The sequence below is a fragment of the Amblyraja radiata genome, chromosome 4 (assembly GCF_010909765.2).
Source record: "Amblyraja radiata isolate CabotCenter1 chromosome 4, sAmbRad1.1.pri, whole genome shotgun sequence".
NCBI classification, from domain to species: Eukaryota; Metazoa; Chordata; class Chondrichthyes; order Rajiformes; family Rajidae; genus Amblyraja; species Amblyraja radiata.
Window position 1 is genome coordinate 109,355,810 of NC_045959.1, and position 21,272 is coordinate 109,377,081.

Here is a 21,272-nt window from a genome sequence, read left to right on the forward strand (position 1 = left end):
GATGTCGGTCAAAGTCTATCACCTGCGATGGAGATAGTGAGGTCAAGAAATGGTAGGGAAGTGTCGGAAATGGTCTAGGTGTATTTGAGTGGAAGTTAGTGGCGAAGTTGATGAAGTTAGTGAGTTGTGTGTGGGTGCAGGAGGTAGCACCAATGCAATCATCGATGTAGCGGAGGTAGAGGTCGGGGATGGGGCCCTTGTACGCCTCGAACAAGGATTGTACGACGTACCCTACAAAGAGGCAGGCATAGCTGAGGCCATGCGCGTGCCGATAGCTACGCCTTGTGTTTGGAGGAAATGGGAGGAGCCAAACAAAAAGTTATTGAGGGTAAGGACCAACTCCGCTAGGCGGAGGAGAGTATCAGTGGAGGGTATTGGTTGGTTCTCCGGTCGAGGAAGAACCGGAGGGCTTTGAGACCATCCTGGTGGGGGATGGAGTGACTGGACGTCCATGGTGAAGATGAGGGGATGGGGGCCTAGAGAATGGAATGCCTGGAGACGACGGCGAGTGTCTGACGTGTCTTGAACATAGGTCGGGAGGGATTTAACCAGGGGGGATAGGATGGAGTCGAGGTATGTGGAAATAGGTTCGGTGGGGCTCGAACAGGCAGAGACAATGGGTCTACCAGGACAGTCAGGTTTGTGGATTTTGAGGAGAAGGTAAAATCGGGCCTTGCAGGGCTGGGGAATGATGAGGTTGGAGGCTTGGGGGGCAGGGAGCCGGAGTTGTTGAAGTCAGTGATGGTGCTAGAGATAGTGGCCTGATGCTCGTCAGTGGATGACTGTTAATAGGAAAGAATCGGTGTGCAGTCTGCAGTAGTAAGTGGTGTTGGAGGCAGGGAGAAAGAGTTTCAGCAACCTCTGCTGGTGTAAAAGAGGAAGGGCAATTTGTCTCACAGGTTAAATCGTAGTTAATACCAAAGATTGGTGGCTATGCATAAAAAAAATTATAGAGCCACAGAGCTTCGGCCAACCTTGTCCATGCTGGCCAAGATGGTATATTGGGCTAGTCCCATTTTCCTGCATTTAGCCCATATCCCTCTAAAGCCTTCCTATCGATATATCTATCCATAAGTGCTGTTTGCCTTGATTGTGCTTAGGTATGGCAATACTTTACTGAACTGTATGCGAAAAAAGAATTTCACTGTAGGACTGTACACATATTAACAAACCATTGTTCATTGAACATTGTGTTTGGTCATATTCCTGTAAACCCTTCCTATCCATATATCTGTGTAAAGTTATTTTAAAAGTCACAATTGTATCTGCCTCTATAGCTTCCTCTATCAGCTCGTTCCAGATATGGATTACCCTCCGAGTAAAAAAAGTTACCACTGAGGTCCCTCGTAAATCTCTCCCCTCTCACCTTACCCCTGTGCCCTCTAGTTTTTGAATCCTCTACCCTGGGAAAAAGACTGTGAGCGTTCACTTTATTCATGCCCCTCATGATCTTCTGCACCTCAATAAGATCACCACTCAGCTTCCTACGCACCAAAAAAAATCGCAGCCTATCCAGCCTCTCCCTATATCTCAAGCCCACACCGAAGATAGACACAAAATGCTGGATTAACTCAGTGGGTCAGGCAGCATCTCAGGTGAGGAAAAAATAGGTGGCTTGCACCTGCTTCTGCATCTTCCTTCTGATGGTTGGGTATCCGTGGTGGAAGGGTTGGGTTTGGCAGAGGTGGCTGGCTAGACTGGCTATTCACTGGTCACCAGAGAGGTCAGTCTGTGCCCATCACCTGCCCTGCTTCCACAGACACACCTGTGCCCGCACATCCCTGTGGAGGCAGCACAGAGTCCACTGGCTTTCCAGAGGCTTTCAGGAGCCAGTTGGCTGGAGTGCTGGATAATTATACCATTATCATTGAAGATTTGGTCATCGTCTTAAAATAACTTTATTGATTGAATTGATAGAATTTATTGCCACACAACCAGGGTCGGTGGAATTTTGGGTTGTCAGCAGCAGTACAATAATAAAGAACACACAACCACAATAAAAATGTAACACAAACGTCCACCACAGCATTCATCACTGTGGTGGAAGGCACAGAACTTGGCCAGACCTCCTCCATTTTCCCCCGTGGTCGGGACCTCCACCCTCCGCAGCCGTTGCTGCGGGCGTCCAGATGGTAAGGGACAAAGTCAAAGGCAAGGTAAGTCCAGGATCAGCTCTTCCCCACCGGAGACCATGGCTTCAGGCTGGTGTAGGCCGCAGGCCGGCGGTCGAAGATTTAAGGTTCCCGCCATGCCGCAGCCAGAAGCACCGCAGGCCGCAGGGCCGGTGGTCGAAGCTCCCCTCCAGGGGTGATGGTAAGTCCATGCCGGACCCGCGGTAGAAGTTGGCCGCGGGCCGGCAGTGATGGCTTCTTCTTCCCCCGGGTCCCCCACGAGGGATCCAGGGCTGTAGACGCCGCGCCAGCTGGAGCTGTGCAGACCGCGGCTTCAGGCTGTCGGCTGCCCCGGGCCAGCGAAACGGAGCGCTCCCCTCCAGCGAGCCCCAGCGAGGGCTCACCCGCTCCACGCCGAAAGTCCACGCTGCGCCCGCCGCTGAAGCCCCGGGCGCGTCTCCGGGAAAGGCCGCGCCGATCCTTGCTGTTAGGCCACGGGGGAGGCGACCTGGAGAAAGTCGCCTCTCCGTGGAGGAGGCGGCCGAAACGGTTTCCCCCTTACCCCCCACACCACCCCCCACACAAAACACACCGAGAAACATCAAAAACATACTTTAAAACATACTAAAAAAATTTAAAAAGTTGGAAAAAAAAACTAACGCGCTGCCACTGCAGCGCCCCCTACCTATTGAAGCAAAAACAAACAATATACAGAGGTTAAAGCCCTGTTTCACGTTGCGAGCTGACCCACGAGGTACCCCGAGTGAAAGACTCGTGGTTGTGTACGAGATTCCAAGTGTATGATCAAGATTTTAACCGAGTTCCCACGTGTGTGTATAAGTTTGCCGTTTACTTCTCATTTCCGCAATGTGTCAAGTTCCACTTCCGAGTTACCAAGTTCCTCTCCCGAGTTGTTTCAAATAAGTTCCCACTTCGGACCCAAACTCATTGTTTCATACGGCCTTCCTCCCGTATTAGTGGAATTGTAAAACAAGTATTAATAATTGTATTACGAAATAGGACATACGAGGTGAACTCAGTAGGTCAGGCAGCGTATGGGGAAAGAGGAATAGTCAGGGTTTCGGCTCTTCTGCTTCCTCCTCAAATTGGGAAACTACTGTTGGAAGGAACTGCAGACTTGAGTCTGTCTTTTGCTTCATTCTGCTTGGGTCAGCCGAGATTCCTGCTCTCTGCAGCCAAACCTGGGCTCCATGAAGCCGAGGAGTGAACCTCCCGCTCAGCTAAACTCTCCCGCGTCTGTGTCCGACGCTCCTTCTAACCCCAAAATGTGTTATTCTTCTGTGCAACATTTAAAGAAAGAATAGTGAATTCAATATGTAATGGAGCACTAATTTAAAACACCCGTTGGTCCGGCAACGCTAGTTGTTATAGAATGGCAAATCGTAAATGATCCTGCTTCGAATTAAAGGAGTCTTACCCGTTCACTCTTGCTTCCAGGCTGCTGTTTTACAGTAAAACTCCTTTAATTCTCTACACTCGTAACACCTGGTACCAGACTAGTATGTGTGTATGTGTATATATGTATATAGAAGAATGTTGTTTGGGACATTTGACATTAAGGGCTGAGGCAGGGTCTCAACCCGAAACGTCACCCATTCCTATCCAGAGATGCTGCCTGTTCCGCTGAGCATTTTGTGTCTATCTCCAGATTTTGCAGTTCCTCCCTACACATTTGACAATAAAAAACTCTTAACAACCAGAGCTTTAAGACTTCAAACTCGTACTGTACACACACCAAGGATAGAAGGCAGTAGAAGCTACAGACCCAGGCGTGAACATCAAGCACTCTGCTTCATTAGGGTCTAAAACAAAGCCAGCACTTCTTCAAGGCTTGGCATGTGGCATTTTAAACGGCTTTTGCTCTCCATACAACATTGCAACAACAGGGTGGCTCACGAAGAGACCTTGTGGCATTTCAGCAAGTCCTCAATCGAGGTGATCAGCTTCAGCAGTAGATGGAAGGCAGGCACCGTATGAATGCAGTATAAATGTGCAGCATTAGTACTGAAGTCGAAACATTCCAGACTGAGCTTGCTGTTACTGGAGGCATCCCTTGATTCCACCATGAGATTTTAAATTCTCAGCCTTTGACACAATCCCTGCTCTGCTTTTTGAAGTAAGGGATCTTATTCGAACGCCGAAAAAAATATCCAGCAATCTGATAAGCGACTCGGCTGACAAACTCCAGACCTGTCCTCCTTAAATCAAGCCTGTCCCCCTCCTCCTCCCTATCCCATCCTCCCAACCCCCTCGGGGGAAGAGTGGAAGAGACACGAACTGCAAACAACTGTCCCCTTTCTGTACAGTCTTCGCAATATGTGTTTGTTCTTGGTGTTTTTGTTGCTGTGAGTGAGCCATCTTACGGCCTGTTTAAATTTAGCGGTGGAAAGCCGCTCGTGTTAATTTGAAGTTGATGTACAATCAATACAATACAATCAGTTTTATTCGTCACATTGCACATAAAATGCAAGTGAAATGAATTTGTCAGCAGCGGTACAATGATAAAGAACACACAATACACAATAAAAATTTAACACAAACATCCACTACAGCATTCATCACTGTGATGGAAGGCACAAAATTTGGCCAGTCCTCCTCCAGTTCCCCCGTGGTCAGAACCAGAGTCCAGAGTCAGTCCAGGATCGGCTCTTCCCCACCGGAGACCGCAGCTTTAGGTTGGTGTAGGCCGCAGGCTGGCGGTCGAAGATTTAAAGTTTGCGCCGCAGCCAGAAGCACCGCAGACTGCAGGGCCGGCGATCTGGAGCTCCTCTCCAGGGATCCCTGGCGAGGGACCCCGCTCCTGATGGTAAGTCGCCACCGCGCCCGTGGTAGAAGTTGGCCGCGGGCCGGCGGTGGAAACTCCTTCTTCTCCCAGGTCCCCCACGAGGGATCCCAGGCTGCGGACGCCGCGCCAGCTGAAACTCTGCAGACCGCGGCTTCAGGCTGCCAGCTGCCGCGGGCCAGCGAAACGGAGCGCTCCCCTCCGGCGAGCCCCAGCGAGGGCTCACCCGCTCCACACCGAGAGTCCACGCTGCGCCCGCCGCTGAAGCCCCGGGCGCGTCTCCGGGAAAGGGCGCCCGATCCTCGTTGTTAGGCCACGGGGGAGGCGACCTGGAAAAAGTCACCTCTCCATGGAGGAGGCGACTGAAACAGTTTCCCCCTCACCCCCCCACACCACCCCCCACACAAGACACACAAAGAAACACAAAGAAAATGTGTGTGTGTGTCTGCATGTGTCCTACCCACTAAATACACCTTGTGAAAACCATCCGAGAAAAAAATAGGTCAATTAACGTGCAGAATATATATTATGCTGCCTGCCCGCTGAGTTAAAGAGTTCCCACGGTAGACTCACGAGACACTAAGGTAAACGCACGGGCCACTACGTTCTTAAAACGAGTTTAAATGTTTCAATTTTTAACTTCAGCAGTACATTTTACTCGTGGAAAACTTTAAACATGTTTGAATTTTTCCAAGAGTTAACAAGTTTCACGGGTACCTGCCGTTAGCGCCACGAGTCGCTAAGTTGCGTCCACGAGTCCTGCTACGTTAATTGTACGTAGTTACTACGAGTTAAATTTGTTTTAAACTCGGGGTACCTCGTGGGTCAACTCGCACCGTGAGACAGGGGTTTAAGAGTCAGTTGAATGCTCCCTCTACTCTGTTTCACAACCACTCCCAGTGTAAGTAATTATTTCAAGTAATAAAATAAATATGAGCAATGAAAGCAGCTCAATGTTAAACTAACCAATAAACCACTAGATTCTCACAAAACAAAAATCTGGTTGACTAATGTCTCTCAGGGATGGAAATCTGTCTGTCCTCTATGTGGCTCAAGCCCCACCAATGTAGTTGACTCAGCTCTGGGCAGTTAGGGTTGAAAAATAAATGCTGTTATTATCAATAACATCCATACGCTGTGAACCATTAAATTAAATGTCTTGTTACAATCAGCAATACCTTAATTATAATTATTTTAATCCTTCACACATTTTGGAGTGTTTATGACTGCACTGTGTTTAGGGGAACAGCTAAAGATACACACGATGATAACAATGTGTGCTCATAAGGTCATAAGGAATAGGAGTAGAATTAGGCCATTCGGCCCATCACATCCACTCTGCCATTCAATCTCTCCCTCCTAACCCCATTCTCCTGCCTTCTCCCCATAACCTGTACTAATCAAAAATCTATCTATCTCTGCTTTAAAACTATCTACTGATTTAGCCTCTACAGCCTTCTGTGCAAAGATTCACCACAATCTGACTAAATAAATTTCTTCTCATCTCATTCTTAAAAGAATGTCCTTTAATTCGGAAGCTATAATCTTTAGTTCTGGACTCTACACTAATGGAAACATCTTCTCCACATCCACTCTATCCAAGCCTTTCACTATTCTGCATGTATCAATTAGGTTCCCCGTCATTCTTCTAAACTCCAGCGAGTACAGGCCCAGTGCCGGCAAACGCACATCATAGATTAACCATCTCATTCCTGGGATAATTCTTGTAAACCTCCTCTGGACCCTCTCCAGAACTAGCACATCCTCAGATATGGAGCCCAAATTTGCTCATAATATTCCAAATGTGGCCTTACAAGTGCCTTATAGAGCCTCAACATTACATCCCTATTTTTGTATACAAGCCCTCTTGAAATAATTGCTAGCATTGATTTTGCTTTCTTTACTACCGATTCGACTTGCAGATTAACCTTTTGGTAATCCTGCACCAACACTCCCTAGTCCCTTTGCACCTCTGATTTCTGGATTCTCACCCCATTTATAAAATAGTCTATGCCTTTATTCCTATTCCCAAAATGCATGATTCCACACTTTGCTACAATATATTCCATCTGTCACTTCTCTGTTCACTCTTCTAACCTGTCCAAGTTCTTCTGCAGAGTCCCTGCTTTCTCTACACTCCCTGCCCCTCCACCTATTTTCGTATCATCTGCAAACTTGGCCAGAAAGCCTTCAATCCCCTTGTCCAAATCATTGATATACAGTGCTGAAAGCCAATTCAGATAGTCAATCTGCACAGAAAAGGGCCCTCGGCCCACGTCCATGCCGAGAAAGGTGCCCAACTAAGGCAGTCCCATTGGCCTACATTTGGTTTATATTCCCCTCAACTTTTCTTATCCATGTACCTGTCCGAATATCTTTTAAATGTTCTTATTATATCTCAGGGCTCTCACAACTTTTTTTCCCTGTTGCCAGCCGGGCAACCTTGACAGCTTTTTATGTTGCCAAATGACAGTTTAGGTGGTCATTTAAGACGGTTTACATAACGCGTGCGATAATGTGCTCGGACGAAGTGCGTAGTTACCAGTCGGAAATATGCTCAATGAAGCATTCACATATTATGTTCAAGAAGGAACTGCAGATGCTGGAAAATCGAAGGTAGACAAAAGTGCTGGAGAAACTCAGCAGGTGCAGCAGCATCTATGGAGCGAAGGAAATAGACAACGTTTCAATCCGAAACCTATCAGTCTGAAGAAGGGTTTCGGCCCGAAACGTTGCCTATTTCCTTCGCTCCATAGATGCTGCCGCATCCGCTGAGTTTCGCCAGCACTTTTGTCTACATTCACATATTATTTCTGCTTCAAATAACTTAAACTAAACATATTCACCAATCAAGACATACCACAATGACATGCAGCAAAATTATAATACAATATCTCAACTCTTTTTACACATTGCAATTAATGCAATTTCTATTAGTTCTTTCCAATTCCAAACAAAAATGTGGTTGAATTATTCAGCGTATGATCAACCTGTGTCAAAAAATCCAGGACCATGGTAACATATATGCTTAACCATGCACACTACAGATTGATGCAAGCATGTTTTCTGTGAAGGACCGAAAATTACCATGACATGGCCATAGCATGGGTCGTTATTGCTATTGGCACAGAAACACTCTCGCTTCCCACGTAATTTATCCATAACAAAATGTACAGGTTGCAAGGAAATTTCTAAAGGCATTTTATGATAATAGCTGTTAAAACCAACTATACCCATCTGACATTACACTAACTGACAAGAGATGGCCAAAGGACATAACTGCAGCAAATGTTCTTTTGGTAATATGTTTAAAGGTGTCAAAACAAATAACAACATTGGGAATTAAAACACATTTGATTGCATTCCGTTATCAAACATAGTCAATGTTCGCTCTGAAGACCATGAAGCAAAATAGGGTCAGGGGGTGTGGGAATCAGTGTGGGGTAGATAGATGGCGGGGGGGGTTGAGAAGGCAATCGGTGCGGAATGGATGGATTGAGGCAGGTGAATTAGTACGTGTTGGTTGGAGGATGTAAAATTGTGAGGGGAGAGCACAGGGGATGTCAGTGGTGTTGAATGGGGGGGATCAGTACGGGATGGATGGGGGGGTCAGTACGGGATGGATGGGGGGGGGATCAGTACAGGATGGATGGGGGGGGGATCAGTACAGGATGGATGGGGGGGGATCAGTACAGGATGGATGGAGGGGGGGAGGATCAGTACAGGATGGATGGGGGGGGATCAGTACAGGATGGATGGGGGGGGGGATCAGTACAGGATGGATGGGGGGGGGATCAGTACAGGATGGATGGGGGGGATCAGTACAGGATGGATGGGGGGGATCAGTACAGGATGGATGGGGGGGGATCAGTACAGGATGGATGGGGGGGGGATCAGTACAGGATGGATGGGGGGGGATCAGTACAGGATGGATGGGGGGGGGGGATCAGTACAGGATGGATGGGGGGGGGATCAGTACAGGATGGATGGGGGGGGGAACAGTACAGGATGGATGGGGGGGGGATCAGTACAGGATGGATGGGGGGGGGGGGATCAGTACAGGATGGATGGGGGGGGGGGATCAGTACAGGATGGATGGGGGGGATCAGTACAGGATGGATGGGCGGGGGGTTCAGTACGGGATGGATGGGGGGGGGAGGATCAGTACAGGATGGATGGGGGGGGGATCAGTACAGGATGGATGGGGGGGGGAGGATCAGTACAGGATGGATGGGGGGGGATCAGTACAGGATGAATGGAATATCAGTACAGGATGAATGGGGGGGGGGGGGGGTCAGGACAGTGTGGATCGGAGAGTCTGTGCTGGATGAAACGAGGATCACTACAGGATGAATTGGGGATCAGTACGGCATGCATGAGGGGATCAGTACAGGATGAATGGGGGATCAGTACAGGATGAATGGGAAGCTCACTACAGGATGGATGGTAAATGGAGGGTGGGTCAGTAAGGGATGAATGGGGGATCAGTACAGGATGAATGGGGGGAGAAGTGCAGGATGGATGGGAAGGGGGGTCAGTACAGGATGAATTGGGGGACCAGCATAGGATGGATGGGGAGGGTGGCAGGTGAATCGAGGTGGGTAGGGTGATGAATAGATTGGGGGGGGTGTAGATGGGGAGGGGAGCACAAGGGATGTCAGTGAGGACTGAATAGAGGAGGGAATGGGATCAGTGCGGGATGGAGAGGAGGGGTCCCAGGATAAGAGGGGTGGAGGGGGGCGTACAAAAGAGAGCGAGGAGGGGGGGAAGGGGCCGAGGAGGTGGGGTGGAAGTAAGGTCAGCGCTCCTCGGCCAACATTGCCTCGCTGCCTTGACCGTCCCTGTCCAACGCCAAAGTGTCGCCGCCAAAGGGGGTGGCGGTTGGGATCTCCTCGCCACCACCTCCCCTCTTCCGCCAGCCAACAGCAAGGTGCGGGGCCGAGCGTGCAGCTCAAAGATCCTATAGCTATAGGATCTTTGGTGCAGCTGCTTCCTACGGAGGAAGGAGACCTCCATCTCCATCCCTCCCTCCCTCCCTCCTCCCGGCCTCGGCTTGCGAGAGGGGTTGTTTTGAAAGCGCCGTTGGCGGATTTGCAAGCAGTGGCCGTTATCAGGGTGATAGCGGCCGCTGCTTGTAAATCCGCCAACAGCGCTTTCAAAACAACCCCTCTCGCACGCCGAGGCTGGGAGGGAGGGAGGCCTCCTTCCGCTGGGCGGGGTGTGGGAGGAGGAGGCGGTGGAGCCGCTATCGCGGCCGCTGCTGCCGCTGTTCGGGGCTCGCCATTCGCTCCGACCGTTCGTCACCACGCACCTAGTATCTTTGCCCCGCTATACAGCCGTCGCCGACACGAAACGTCATGTTCCTATTCTCCAGAGATGCTGCCTGACCCGCGGAGTTACTCCAGTTTTTTGTGTCTATCTGCGTGCCAAGCCGGGCAAAATGACTCGGCGATTAGGTTGCCCGGTGGCACTTTGGGTGGTCAATGGCACCCGGGCATCCGCTAATTTCGAGCCCTGTATCTGCCTCAATCACCTTCCCTGGCAGCTCGTTCCACATACTCACCTCCTTCTGTGTAAAAAAGCTTCCCCCTTGGGTTCCTATTAAATCTTTCACCTCTCATCTTAAACCTATGCTCTCTAGTTCTTGATTCTTTTCTGGGAAAAGATTCTGCGTTCATCCTATCCTACCTGTAACTAAAACTTTGATCTTGTGCTCTTCCGGTTTGCGTGGTTTTTCTATTTGCGCAAAAAAGGTATGCGATAGCGCTACGATTTTTTGCCAGCTTACTCACCGTTCTCCTGTGCTGCGAGTGCAACAAGTTTCGTTCCGATCGATGGTATATTGTAAAAGTTATTAAGGTTTAAAAATCATAAAAATCGCGCATGCGCAGAATGCTGTCAGTCGCCGCCACGTAGATTGGTCTCCTCTCCTGTCAGTCTGGAAGGGGCGTTACCGGTATACCCGAGGAGCTGCAGCCGCGCAATACCTGGTGGGGAGAGTGAGCCCGCGGGCTGGGCCTGGGCTGGAACCAAGGACAGCCTGGGTCCAGGGTCAGGGACGAGCCCGGAGATGAAGGCTGGAGTCGTGCCCAAGCCCATGGCCTGGGTCAAGATGTACCAGCGCCTCAGAGTCCGCCCGGCCGCCGCCATCCTGCAGCACAGCCTCCGCCTCCTGCTCTGCGGGCAGCTCTGGCTCGGCCGCCCGCCACCCTCACCCCGCTCCCGGCACAGGGAGCCCGGCTCCGTCGAGGCCCACGTCCGCGAGTGATTCGGCCGCCTACAGCCAGGGCCGGGCCAAGTACGAGAACCAGGCCGAGTTCCAGGCGCTGCCGCTGCTCTACGACCTGGGTAGGTGCTGGGGCAGGAAATGAGGGGAGGAGGATGAAGGAAATGGGGAGGAGGAAGATGGGGTGAGATTGGGGGGGCATTGCCGAGCCCCACTGGCGAGGGACACCGCGGGTCCCGGGACGGACAGCGCTCCAGCTGCTCCTGCCAGCAAGGTGGGATGGAGGGGGGGGGGGGGGGGGAGGGGGGGGGGAGTAGAGGGAGGGGTGGACAGGGAAGGGTGGATTTGATGGGTGGGGAATAGGCGTGAGTGGTGGAATATTGTGTTGGTGGAACAGGTTGCGTTGGCGAATGGGTGCGTGGTGGAACATTGCGTTGGGGAAAGGGTCGCGTTGGGGGACCAGGCCTCCCGTGTGACGGGTCCCACTTAGTCTAAGTCCTACCTATTCCCCTGATGGTATGGGAATATCATCATACTCCTCCTCAGCCTCCTGCGCTCCAAGGCACAAAGTCGTAGCCTGCCTAACCTCTCCCTGCAGCTCACGCCCTCGAGTCCTGGCAACATCCTCATAAAAAGGTAGATACAGAATACGGGAGTAACACAGTGAGACAGGCAGCATCGGTGGAGAGAAGGAACGGGAGGCTTCTCTGCACCTTTTCCAGCATTATGGCATATTTCCTATAGCAGGGTGACCAAAACTATTCACAGTACACCATGTGTGGCCTCATCCATGTAGAACATAGAATAGTACAGCAACGGAACAGACCTTTCTGCCTGCAATATCTGTGCTGAACATTGTGCCAAGACCAGCTCTTATCTGTCTGCACATAATTAATATCCCTCCACTCCCCTCTACAAAAGTCTCTTAAACGTCTTGCACTTGATCAACAATTCAACAACAAATGTAAATGGAACACAGAAAATGCCCCCCATCCCACAGGACCTTACCTGTACACCGTAGATCACCAGTAATTTTGCACTTGGCACCTTCATGCTCCTGGAGTAACAGGCAGGATCGTTCCGCAAGCACTGGATGATCGAGTTCATCAGGTCCCCCAGCAAAATGGGGATCTGAGAGTTCAGGTATGCCGTACCGCAGGCAAACTGGGAAAGGGAAAGAAACGGGATCATCAACAAAGACTGCAGAGCATTGATGGGCAGAGTGTGGAATCAAGGAACCAAGATAGCGGCAGAGTGTGACTACCGTTGTGTGTACACAGATCCTTGGTAAGTAAATCCTTTTTCCCAGAGAAGGATCTACCATCATCCAATGGAATCATTCTATACTCTTTTAAATCTCTGATCTACCTGTAAGTTGGCAACATTTCTGATCCCTTTGCTCTATCTATGGTTTATGTTAACTTTAATGTAGTGGTGTATCTTGTTGCTATTTTTAGTATGGCTGTATGGTAAAGTTATGAGTTATAAGTTTAAGTTGATTGGCCAAGTATGTTCACATACAAGGAATTTGCCTTGGTGCTCAGCTCACAAGTGACAACATGACATATAATGACAATTAAGAATGACACATAAAACATTAAACATTAATAATAAAACATGATTGATTAAACATGTGAATTAAATGAAACACCAGACCAAAAGGAGGCTACAGATTTTTGGTTATTGAGTAGAGCTACTACTCGTGGAAAAAAGCTGCTTTTATGTCCGGCTGTGGCAGCTTTCACAGTCCGGAGTCGCCTTTCAGAGGCAAGTGATTCAAAGAGTTTCACTGTTACTTAATTGGTGCACATGACAATAAAAGACCCCTGAACCTTTGAGTTTGACTTGATTGTACTTATGTATGGAATATCTGATCAGATTGAATAGCAGGCAAAACAAAGCTTTTTGTTGTACCTCAGGGCATGTGACAACAATAATAAACCTAAAACTAGGATCAGAATGATATCATGCAAAGGAGATCACTTCATACATCATGCCTGCCCTGGTAAAATAATCTATTTCCAATAAGCCAGTTCGGTATTCCGACTGCACATGCACAGGTCCCTCGGGCTAAACACTCACGGTGGCCGTGGGGCACCAGCTAGGTTCTGTCTGTCCCGGCAGGGTGCTGGCCCGTCGCAGCGGCGGCCCAGGCCCGCAGGCGGCGCGGAAAAGAAGCACCAACTCCAGCTCAACCCCGCCCGTCCCGCCGGTGGGACAGGCAGAGTCGAGCTGGGGCCGGCATCTTCCCTCCTCGCTGGCTGCGGGCCTCCCGTCCACGGTTCTCTGGATAGAAGACCCTCCTTCAGACTTCCTACACATTAGACTTTTGCGCCCTGGTTGGGATGGATGGGAGCGGGGATTTCCACGGGCGCAAGGAACAAATGACCTAAAGTTTGCGTTGAATGAACTAAGTGTTCTTAATGTCCTCGCCGTACTCCGGCGTTTTGTGGGAGTGGTTGGATCCCAGCTTCAGCTCAACCAACATTGATCACATTGTCCAGACAGGCAGCGGGGAATCAGGAGCTGATGTGAGGCATCAGCGATGCTCTGGAATCCTAGTCGGCCGCCGCCGAGCAACAGGATCGAGGAGGCAGCACTCAACCCAGGGGAGTAGAGGTGTCAGTTCTTCCAGCGGTGAGCAGAGAGGCACCAGCTACCGCGAGCCGCTCACCTGTCAGGCGCCGACTCCTCGAGCCCGGGATCAAACCACTCTCACACAACGCACCGGTGTACGACGAGGACGTTTCACTCAATGCAAACTTTAGGTCATTTGTTCCTTGCGCCCGTGGAAATCTCATGCACGGTCGAGACGAGGGGGTTCTGAAGTTGCATTCTCTCGATTGAGAACATTTTCTCGACTCTCCTAGAAGCAACATGGCTTTACCAGTGGTCGTCTGTCTAACTGAAACCTCTCTTCCCCCACCTCTCACTGTCTCTCACTGTCTCCCACTCGCATCTACTCCCTCCCTCTCGCTGTTACACCCCACTCTCCCCCACTGCCAGGCACCCTGTTTGCTTTTTTTATTCTCGAATGACCTTTGCCAAATCCCATGATTCCTTGTATTTTTCGGAATAGGGAGGTTGCATGGCAGTCGGGTCATGACCCATGACCCGTACTGTTGCTACGCTACGCCAACTAGAATACACGCGATGAATTGCAGGTAGGCACTGACCATTGTTTCTAGCGTAGCGGGCCCGTTAAAACCCGTCGAAATGGTCAATTTTTGCGCTGTAAATAATTATGGAAATCAGGATAAGCGTGAGAGACATTTACCCTACTTCAGAATTCCAAAAGTGAGGAGACATGATAGTAGATAGAAGCGAGAACTGAAGGGACAAGAACAGCCAAATTTCTTGGCGAACATTGGCTGTTTGCTCACTGCATTTCATCAACAGTAAGGCAATATTTGTATTCTTTCTTGATTCCTTTGGCATCTAAAAAGTTTCCGAAGGGATAAATCTGGTTGTAAAATATTTAAATCGCCCATGGTTCTCAAGTGGGTTTTTACATACAAAAATAAAACGCCTCTGAAGCAAAATTTATAATTTTAAAAATCGCAAACCATACTTGGGTTGTGAATTACATTTTACTCAGATGCAAGCCAAGAAATGGCATAATTGTTAGCTGTTAATTGAATATAATCAACCTCAGCAAATTGACAATATCCTATTGAAAGGGAGTGGGTGTTTAAGCTGTCAGAACATTTTATTATTTGCCAAATATACATCTCAATAGCATAATGATAGAAGACTAGTTACTTTTCCATACACTACTCGTAAGTGTGGAGATTTTTTTAATGATAAATTTTGCTTCAGGGGCGTTTTCTTTTTGTATGTAAAAACCCACTTGATAACCATGGGCGATTTTAAAATTTTACAGCCAGATTTATCACTTCTGAGACTTTTTAGATGCCAAAGGAATCAAGAAAAAACACAAATAATGCCTTACTGTTGATGAAATGCAGTGAGCAAATGCGATAATTCCCAATATTTTCAATTTCGATATCTGCACGGCCAATGTTCGCCAAGCACTTTAGCTGTTCTTGTCCCTTCGGCTCTCGCTTCTCTTTACCTTCATTTCGCTTCACTTTTGGAATTCTGAGGTTGGGTACATGTCTCTCACGCTTACCCTAACTTCCACAATTTTTTACAGCGCAAAAATTCACCATTTTGGCGGTTCTTAACAGGTAGGAATATACGCTTTTCGTGTATAACAACATATACCGGAAGCTGCGATGTCCTCCAGATGGATTGCGTGGCTCCGTGCATGAAGCCCTATGACCCGGTGTCCTTACGTGCAATCCCCCCCTATACCGAACTGGCTTATTAGCCATGATCTGCTGCAATTTCTCCACATCTTCCAATTTCTCCTTTCACACACGCATTTAACCACCTTTAGAAGGCTTTTATGGGATTTGCTTCACCAGCCCATCTGAGATCACAGCAGCACCGCAGAAATGAATAAGGCTGCAGAATGTGGGCGGCCCTGCCAGGTCCATCACAGGGACTGACTTCCCCACTCAAAAAGGCAGCCAGCATCATCAAAGACCCACACCACCATGGCCATGCCCTCATCTCGCTGCTACCATCAGAAAGGTATAGGAGCCTTAGAACTATGACCTCCAGGTTCAAGAACAACTTCTTCCCAGCAACGATCAGGCTCTTGTACACTGCACACTATCCTCAGCAACTGATCTTCTGTGGACTTTGTTTTGCTTGCACTACAGACTTTGGTTTTGCCGTATTATGGTCTGGTTACCTATTATTAGTCATGATTAATTCATTGTATTATTGATTATTGTTGTTATTTTTGTTTGTTGCATTAATGGGCATGTAAAAGTGGCAGCAAGTAAGAATGTTATTGACCCGTTGTCAGTAACTATGACAATTCAACACTGAACTCTTGCAATCAATTATCCTCATCTCCCATCTGCCTTCTGTTAATTCTCTTAAATCTGCATTCCCAGTTCTCAGGTGTGCTTGGCTATGCAAGCAACCTTTAAATAGTGTTCAAAACAGTAATGGATTTTGTTGGTTACCTAATCTCCTCTTACCCTTCTCTGCTCTAACGTCAGCCACAGGTTTTCAACAAACATTTGGGAGGCATGGTGGCGCAGCAGTAGGGTTACTGCGTTATAGAGCCAGAGACCCGAGTTCGATCCTGACTACGGGTGCTGGCTGTATGGAGTTTGTACGTTCTCCCCATGACCTACGCGGGTTTTCTCCGGGAGCTCCGGTTTCCTCCCGCACTCCCAAGACGACCATGTGCGTAGAGTTTAATTGGCTTGGTGTAATCGTAAATTGTCCTTTGTGTGTGTAGGATAGTGTTAGTGTCCAGGGATCGATGGTCGAAGGGCCTGTTTCAGCTTTGTATCTCAAAAACTAAATGTAAATGGAACACAGAAAATGCCTCAGAATTCCACGGAAAAAAGCACGTCGCTCATGCTTGAAGTAATTCAGTAATTCACACAGTGAGAGGTATGGAACAAGCTGCTCGAGGAGGTAGTTGAGGCAGGTTCAATAACAACATTTAAAGGACATTTGGACAGGTACATGGATAGGAAAGGTTTAGAGCGATAAGGGCCAAACACAGGCAAATGGGACTAGCTTAGATGAGGCATTTTAGTCGGCATGGACGAGTTGGGTCAGTTGCCATGCTTTATAACTCTAGGACACCAGTTGTACTATCTGTTCTTCCTCAGGCCTTGGTGTCCTTCCTCGAGTGTGCAGTGTTGAGAATTGGACTTTCCTATCACAACATTTGCAGCAGGAATAGGAATCCGAGGGATAACTTGTTCACACAAAGGGTGGTGGGCGTATGGAACAAGTTGCCAGGGGAGGTAGTTGAGGCTTGGACTATCCCAACATTTAAGAAACAGTTAGACAGGTACATGGATAGGCCATGTTTGGAGGGATATGGACCAAACACGGGATGGTGGGACATGTTGGCCAATATGGGGAAGTTGGGCCGAAGGGCCTGTTTCCACACTGTATCACTATGACATTGTGACTGGCAGCAGGTTCCAGACCCCCCCCCCCCCCACTCTGTGTTAAAACTTGCCCCCACATTTTGTTTAAAGTTTGCCCCTCTCACCTTAAAGCTATGCTCTCTAGGATTTGATATTTCCACCCTGAATATTCCGTTCTGAATGTCTACCCTATCCATGACTCTCATAATTTTACATACCTTGATATAGATTCCTATTTTACTCCACAGCAGAAAGTGGATGTTAATTTGTGTTTATTGGATGTTTTGTTATTTATTGTTACTGTGTATGACTGCAGGCAACGTAATTTCGTTCAGACCGAAAGGTCTGAATGACAATAAAGGAATCAAATTCAAATTCAAACTCAAAGACCAGGAACTGCGCTGGGAATGCCTGCAGCACCTCACCACTCATCTCCTGAACCCCACAGCCCAGTCAGTGGCGAAGGTGTTCCCGACCACAGTGGGTTATTATAGGGTGATTTCACGAAAGGTCACTGGAACATAGATCCTCACCCACGTGACCGCAAAATCCAACTGGGGTACAAGCGTCACTTCCGGTACATGTTATTGATGCTGAAAACGCGCACTTTCACACCCGTTAAAAACCGCGAAAACGGCCCGTTTTTGAGCTGTAAATAACTGTGCCAGTCGGGGTGACCGTGAGGCACAGTTATCTTACTTTGCAGTCCAGAAGATAGATAAAAACGAAGGTAAATACAAGAGGGAGCTGAAGGGGCAACAACAGCGGAAGTGGTTAGCGGACATTCGCCGTGGAGATATAAAGATCGAAAATATCGGGAATTATCGCGTTTGCTCGCTGCATTTCATCAAAAGTAAGGCATTATTGACGTTTTATCTTTATTCATTTGTTATATGAAAAGTTGTAAAAGTGAAAAATCCGTCAGTAAAATAAATAAGTAGTTTGGGTGATTGTGCAGGATTTAGATTTAAACAAGAAACATTGAGAAATATATTTTGGCAAATAATTAAATGTCCTGATTTTGTCCAATTAACAGCTGACAATTATCCCATTCCTTAGCTTGCATCTGAGTAAAATTTATTTCAAAACGCATTGATAGTTTACGATTATTTAAATGGTAAATGTAGCTTCAGAAGCGTTTTCATTTTGCATGTTAAAACCCACCTGAGAACCATGGGCGATTTTGCAATTTTACTGACGGATTTTTCACTTTTACAACTTTTTATATAACAAATGAACAAAGATAAAACGTCAATAATGCCTTACTTTTGATGAAATGCAGCGAGCAAACGCGATAGTTCCCGATATTTTCAATATTTATATCTCCACGGCGAATGTCCGCTAACCACTCCCGCTGTTGTTGCCCCTTCAGCTCCCTCTTGTATTTACCTTCGTTTTTATCTATCTTCTGGACTGTAAAGTAAGATAACTGTGCCTCACGGTCACCCCGACTGGCACAGTTATTTACAGCTCAAAAACGGGCCGTTTTCGCGGTTTTTAACGGGTGTGAAAGTGCGAGTTTTCAGCATCAATAACATGTACAGGTACCAGAAGTGACGCTTGTACCCCAGTTGGATTTTGCGGTCACGTGGGTGAGGATCTATGATCCAGTGACCTTTCGTGAAATCACCCTATAGGACTTGTGGAGAGAGTCTGGATCTGATGTTAAGCAAGAACTGACGGAAATAAGTTGGTGTGTCTGCGTGCGTGCTCTGCCAGAGGCTGTGTATTGGCAGCTGGCCAGATGGTCGGAGGGGAGGAGGTGGAGCCGAGGGAGATGCCCGTGGTGGCTATTCATCAACATGACATGTGGTAAACACGCAAGGTCCCTGCAACCTGCCAAATACTCAGCCTGAGATGGGACAAACACTGCAGTAAACATCTCAGCACACAGCTCTTCACCCTCCTGTCCATCCCCCATCCTCCAGTCATCCAGCAGCTTCTAATATTCACCAACCCTGAGAACGGGGAGACTGCAGACAGACGGTACGTCAAGAGAGGTAAAGCCACCCAAAACCAGCCTCCCCACCATCAACTCCATCTGCCCTTCACACAACTCGGGAAAACAGACAACAAAATCAAGGACCACGCACACCTCTGTCATTTCCTCTTCCATCGGGCAAAAGATACAAAAGCTTGAAAGCATGTACCACTAGATTCAGGAAGAGCTTCTTCCCCGCTGTTATCCAAAAGCTGGGGTGTAGTCACAGAGTTAGTACAGAAGCAGGCCCTTCACCCAAGTCATCCATGCCAATCAGAATGCCCCATGGACCCACTTGTAGTCCCAATCTTCAAACCTACCTCACTGCAGATATGCGCTTTATATTTTGAATCTGCACTTTCCTGTAAGTGTAATGTTGCAGCGCTGTGACACTATATTCTGCACTCTGGTATTTGTCTCTTTACACTACCTATTGTACTTGTGTACGGCTTGATTGTACTCATGGGGGGTATGATTTGCCTGGATAGATCGCAATGTTTTTCACTGTATCGCAGTACATGTCTCAATGATACATCAATCCCAAATCACTATCCAGAGATGATTCCTATCAACTCTTGTTGGTGTATGAACAAAGTGATACATCCTATGTTCCAATTCCCATCGTTCTGACTGGACATTCATGAAACATTTCATCTACCAGTGTCTATAATCTTATTATGATTGTAACACATTAAATCCACGTACATAGGAGTAGCAATAGAAAGAAGAGAAGAGTGTGTAAGGAAGAGAGGTTTATCCACAGGGCAATGCTGATTTCACCCTATCAGAGATATTGGATTAGGGGAGATTAGCTACAGGGTTGGATTTGGATTGTTATCTCTGGAACACTGGAAATTAAGGGGAGATCTGATAGAAGTGTATAAAATTATGAGAGACATAGATGGGGAAGACAGGCAGAACCTTTTTCCCCAGGATCAAAATATCAAATGGAGATATATAAAATTATGAGAGACATAGATAGAGTATACCGAGATGAGAAGAACTTTTTTCACACAGAGAGTGGTGAATCTCTGGAACTCCCTGCCACAGAGGGTAGTCGAGGCCAGTTCATTGGCTATATTTAAGAGGGAGTTAGATGTGGCTCTTGTGGCTAAGGGGATCAGAGGGTATGGAGAGAAGGCAGGTACGGGATACTGAGTGGATGATCAGCCATGATCATATTGAATGGCGGTGCAGGCTCGAAGGGCCGAATGGCCTACTCCTGCACCTAATTTCTATGTTTCTATACAAGGCAGAATCTTTTTCATACAATGAAACTCTAAAATACTAGAGGGTATAGCTTTAAGATGAGAGGGGCAAAGTTTAAAGGAGATGTGCAGGGTAAGTTTTTTTTCTTTATATAGAAGATGGCGAGTACCTGGAATGCGCTGCCAGGGATGGTGGTGGCAGATGCGATCGTGGCATTTAAGAGACTTTTGGATAGGCACATAGATATGCAGAGAATGGAAGAATATGGGTCAGTGCAGTCACATAAGAGTTGGTCTTGGCATTATGTTGGGCACAGACATTGTGGGCCAAAGGGCTTGTTCCTGTGCTGTTGTACTCTCAGAGATTTCCCCATCTTCTCTGCAACCAAGCGCTAACTTGTTTCTGTTTCTCAGTATTGAAGAAGGGTCTTCGCCCTGAAACATTAACTCTTTCTCTTTTCAGATGCTGCCTGACCTGCTGAGTGTTGCCAGCATTTTGAGTAATATTTCTCAGATTTCCAGTTTTTGATTTATGCAAATAATAAAGACACAGGTTCCAGATCTGGCGGCGCGCATGCACACACGCATACACACACAGAAAAAGAGTAAAACCGCATCAATGAGAGAGAGAGATATTCAGGATGGAGAGACAGAAAAAGAGGGAAAGGAGCAGAGAAAGGAATGGGAGAGGGAGACAAACAGAAGAAAATGTGGGAATGCTCAGAGATTTTACATTGACACTGGGTGAAATCAGCCAAATCTTAACCACTGTTTCATGGATACCGAGAAGGTGCAGGCAGAGATAGGGCTCCAGCTAATCTTATGTGCCTGATGCACTGGGCAACGATAGACCAGTTACGCAACACATATGCTGCGGGAACATTATTAAAATTTGCACTTAGGGACATAGAGTGGTGAAATGTGAGTAACTCTGGATTTGTAAATTGAAACATTGTGAACAAATGCAGAAG

The 21,272-nt window shown here is 47.8% G+C and overlaps 1 protein-coding gene and 1 long non-coding RNA gene across 2 annotated transcripts in view; both read right to left on the bottom strand.

Annotated features, from left to right (window-relative positions):
- The window catches only part of abcb8 (ATP binding cassette subfamily B member 8), a 68,745-nt gene that overhangs the window by 38,708 nt on the left and 8,765 nt on the right, over window positions 1-21,272 (bottom strand). The window contains exon 3 of the mRNA XM_033020205.1: window positions 12,149-12,304. Coding sequence (XP_032876096.1) covers window positions 12,149-12,304 — 156 coding nt within the window. The remainder of the gene's footprint in view (window positions 1-12,148; window positions 12,305-21,272) is intronic.
- LOC116972472 lies at window positions 15,195-18,659 on the bottom strand. The gene is made up of 3 exons (XR_004411808.1): window positions 18,649-18,659; window positions 17,634-17,640; window positions 15,195-15,461 (listed from the first exon to the last, which is right to left on the bottom strand). It is a non-coding gene; the product is annotated as an uncharacterized LOC116972472 (long non-coding RNA).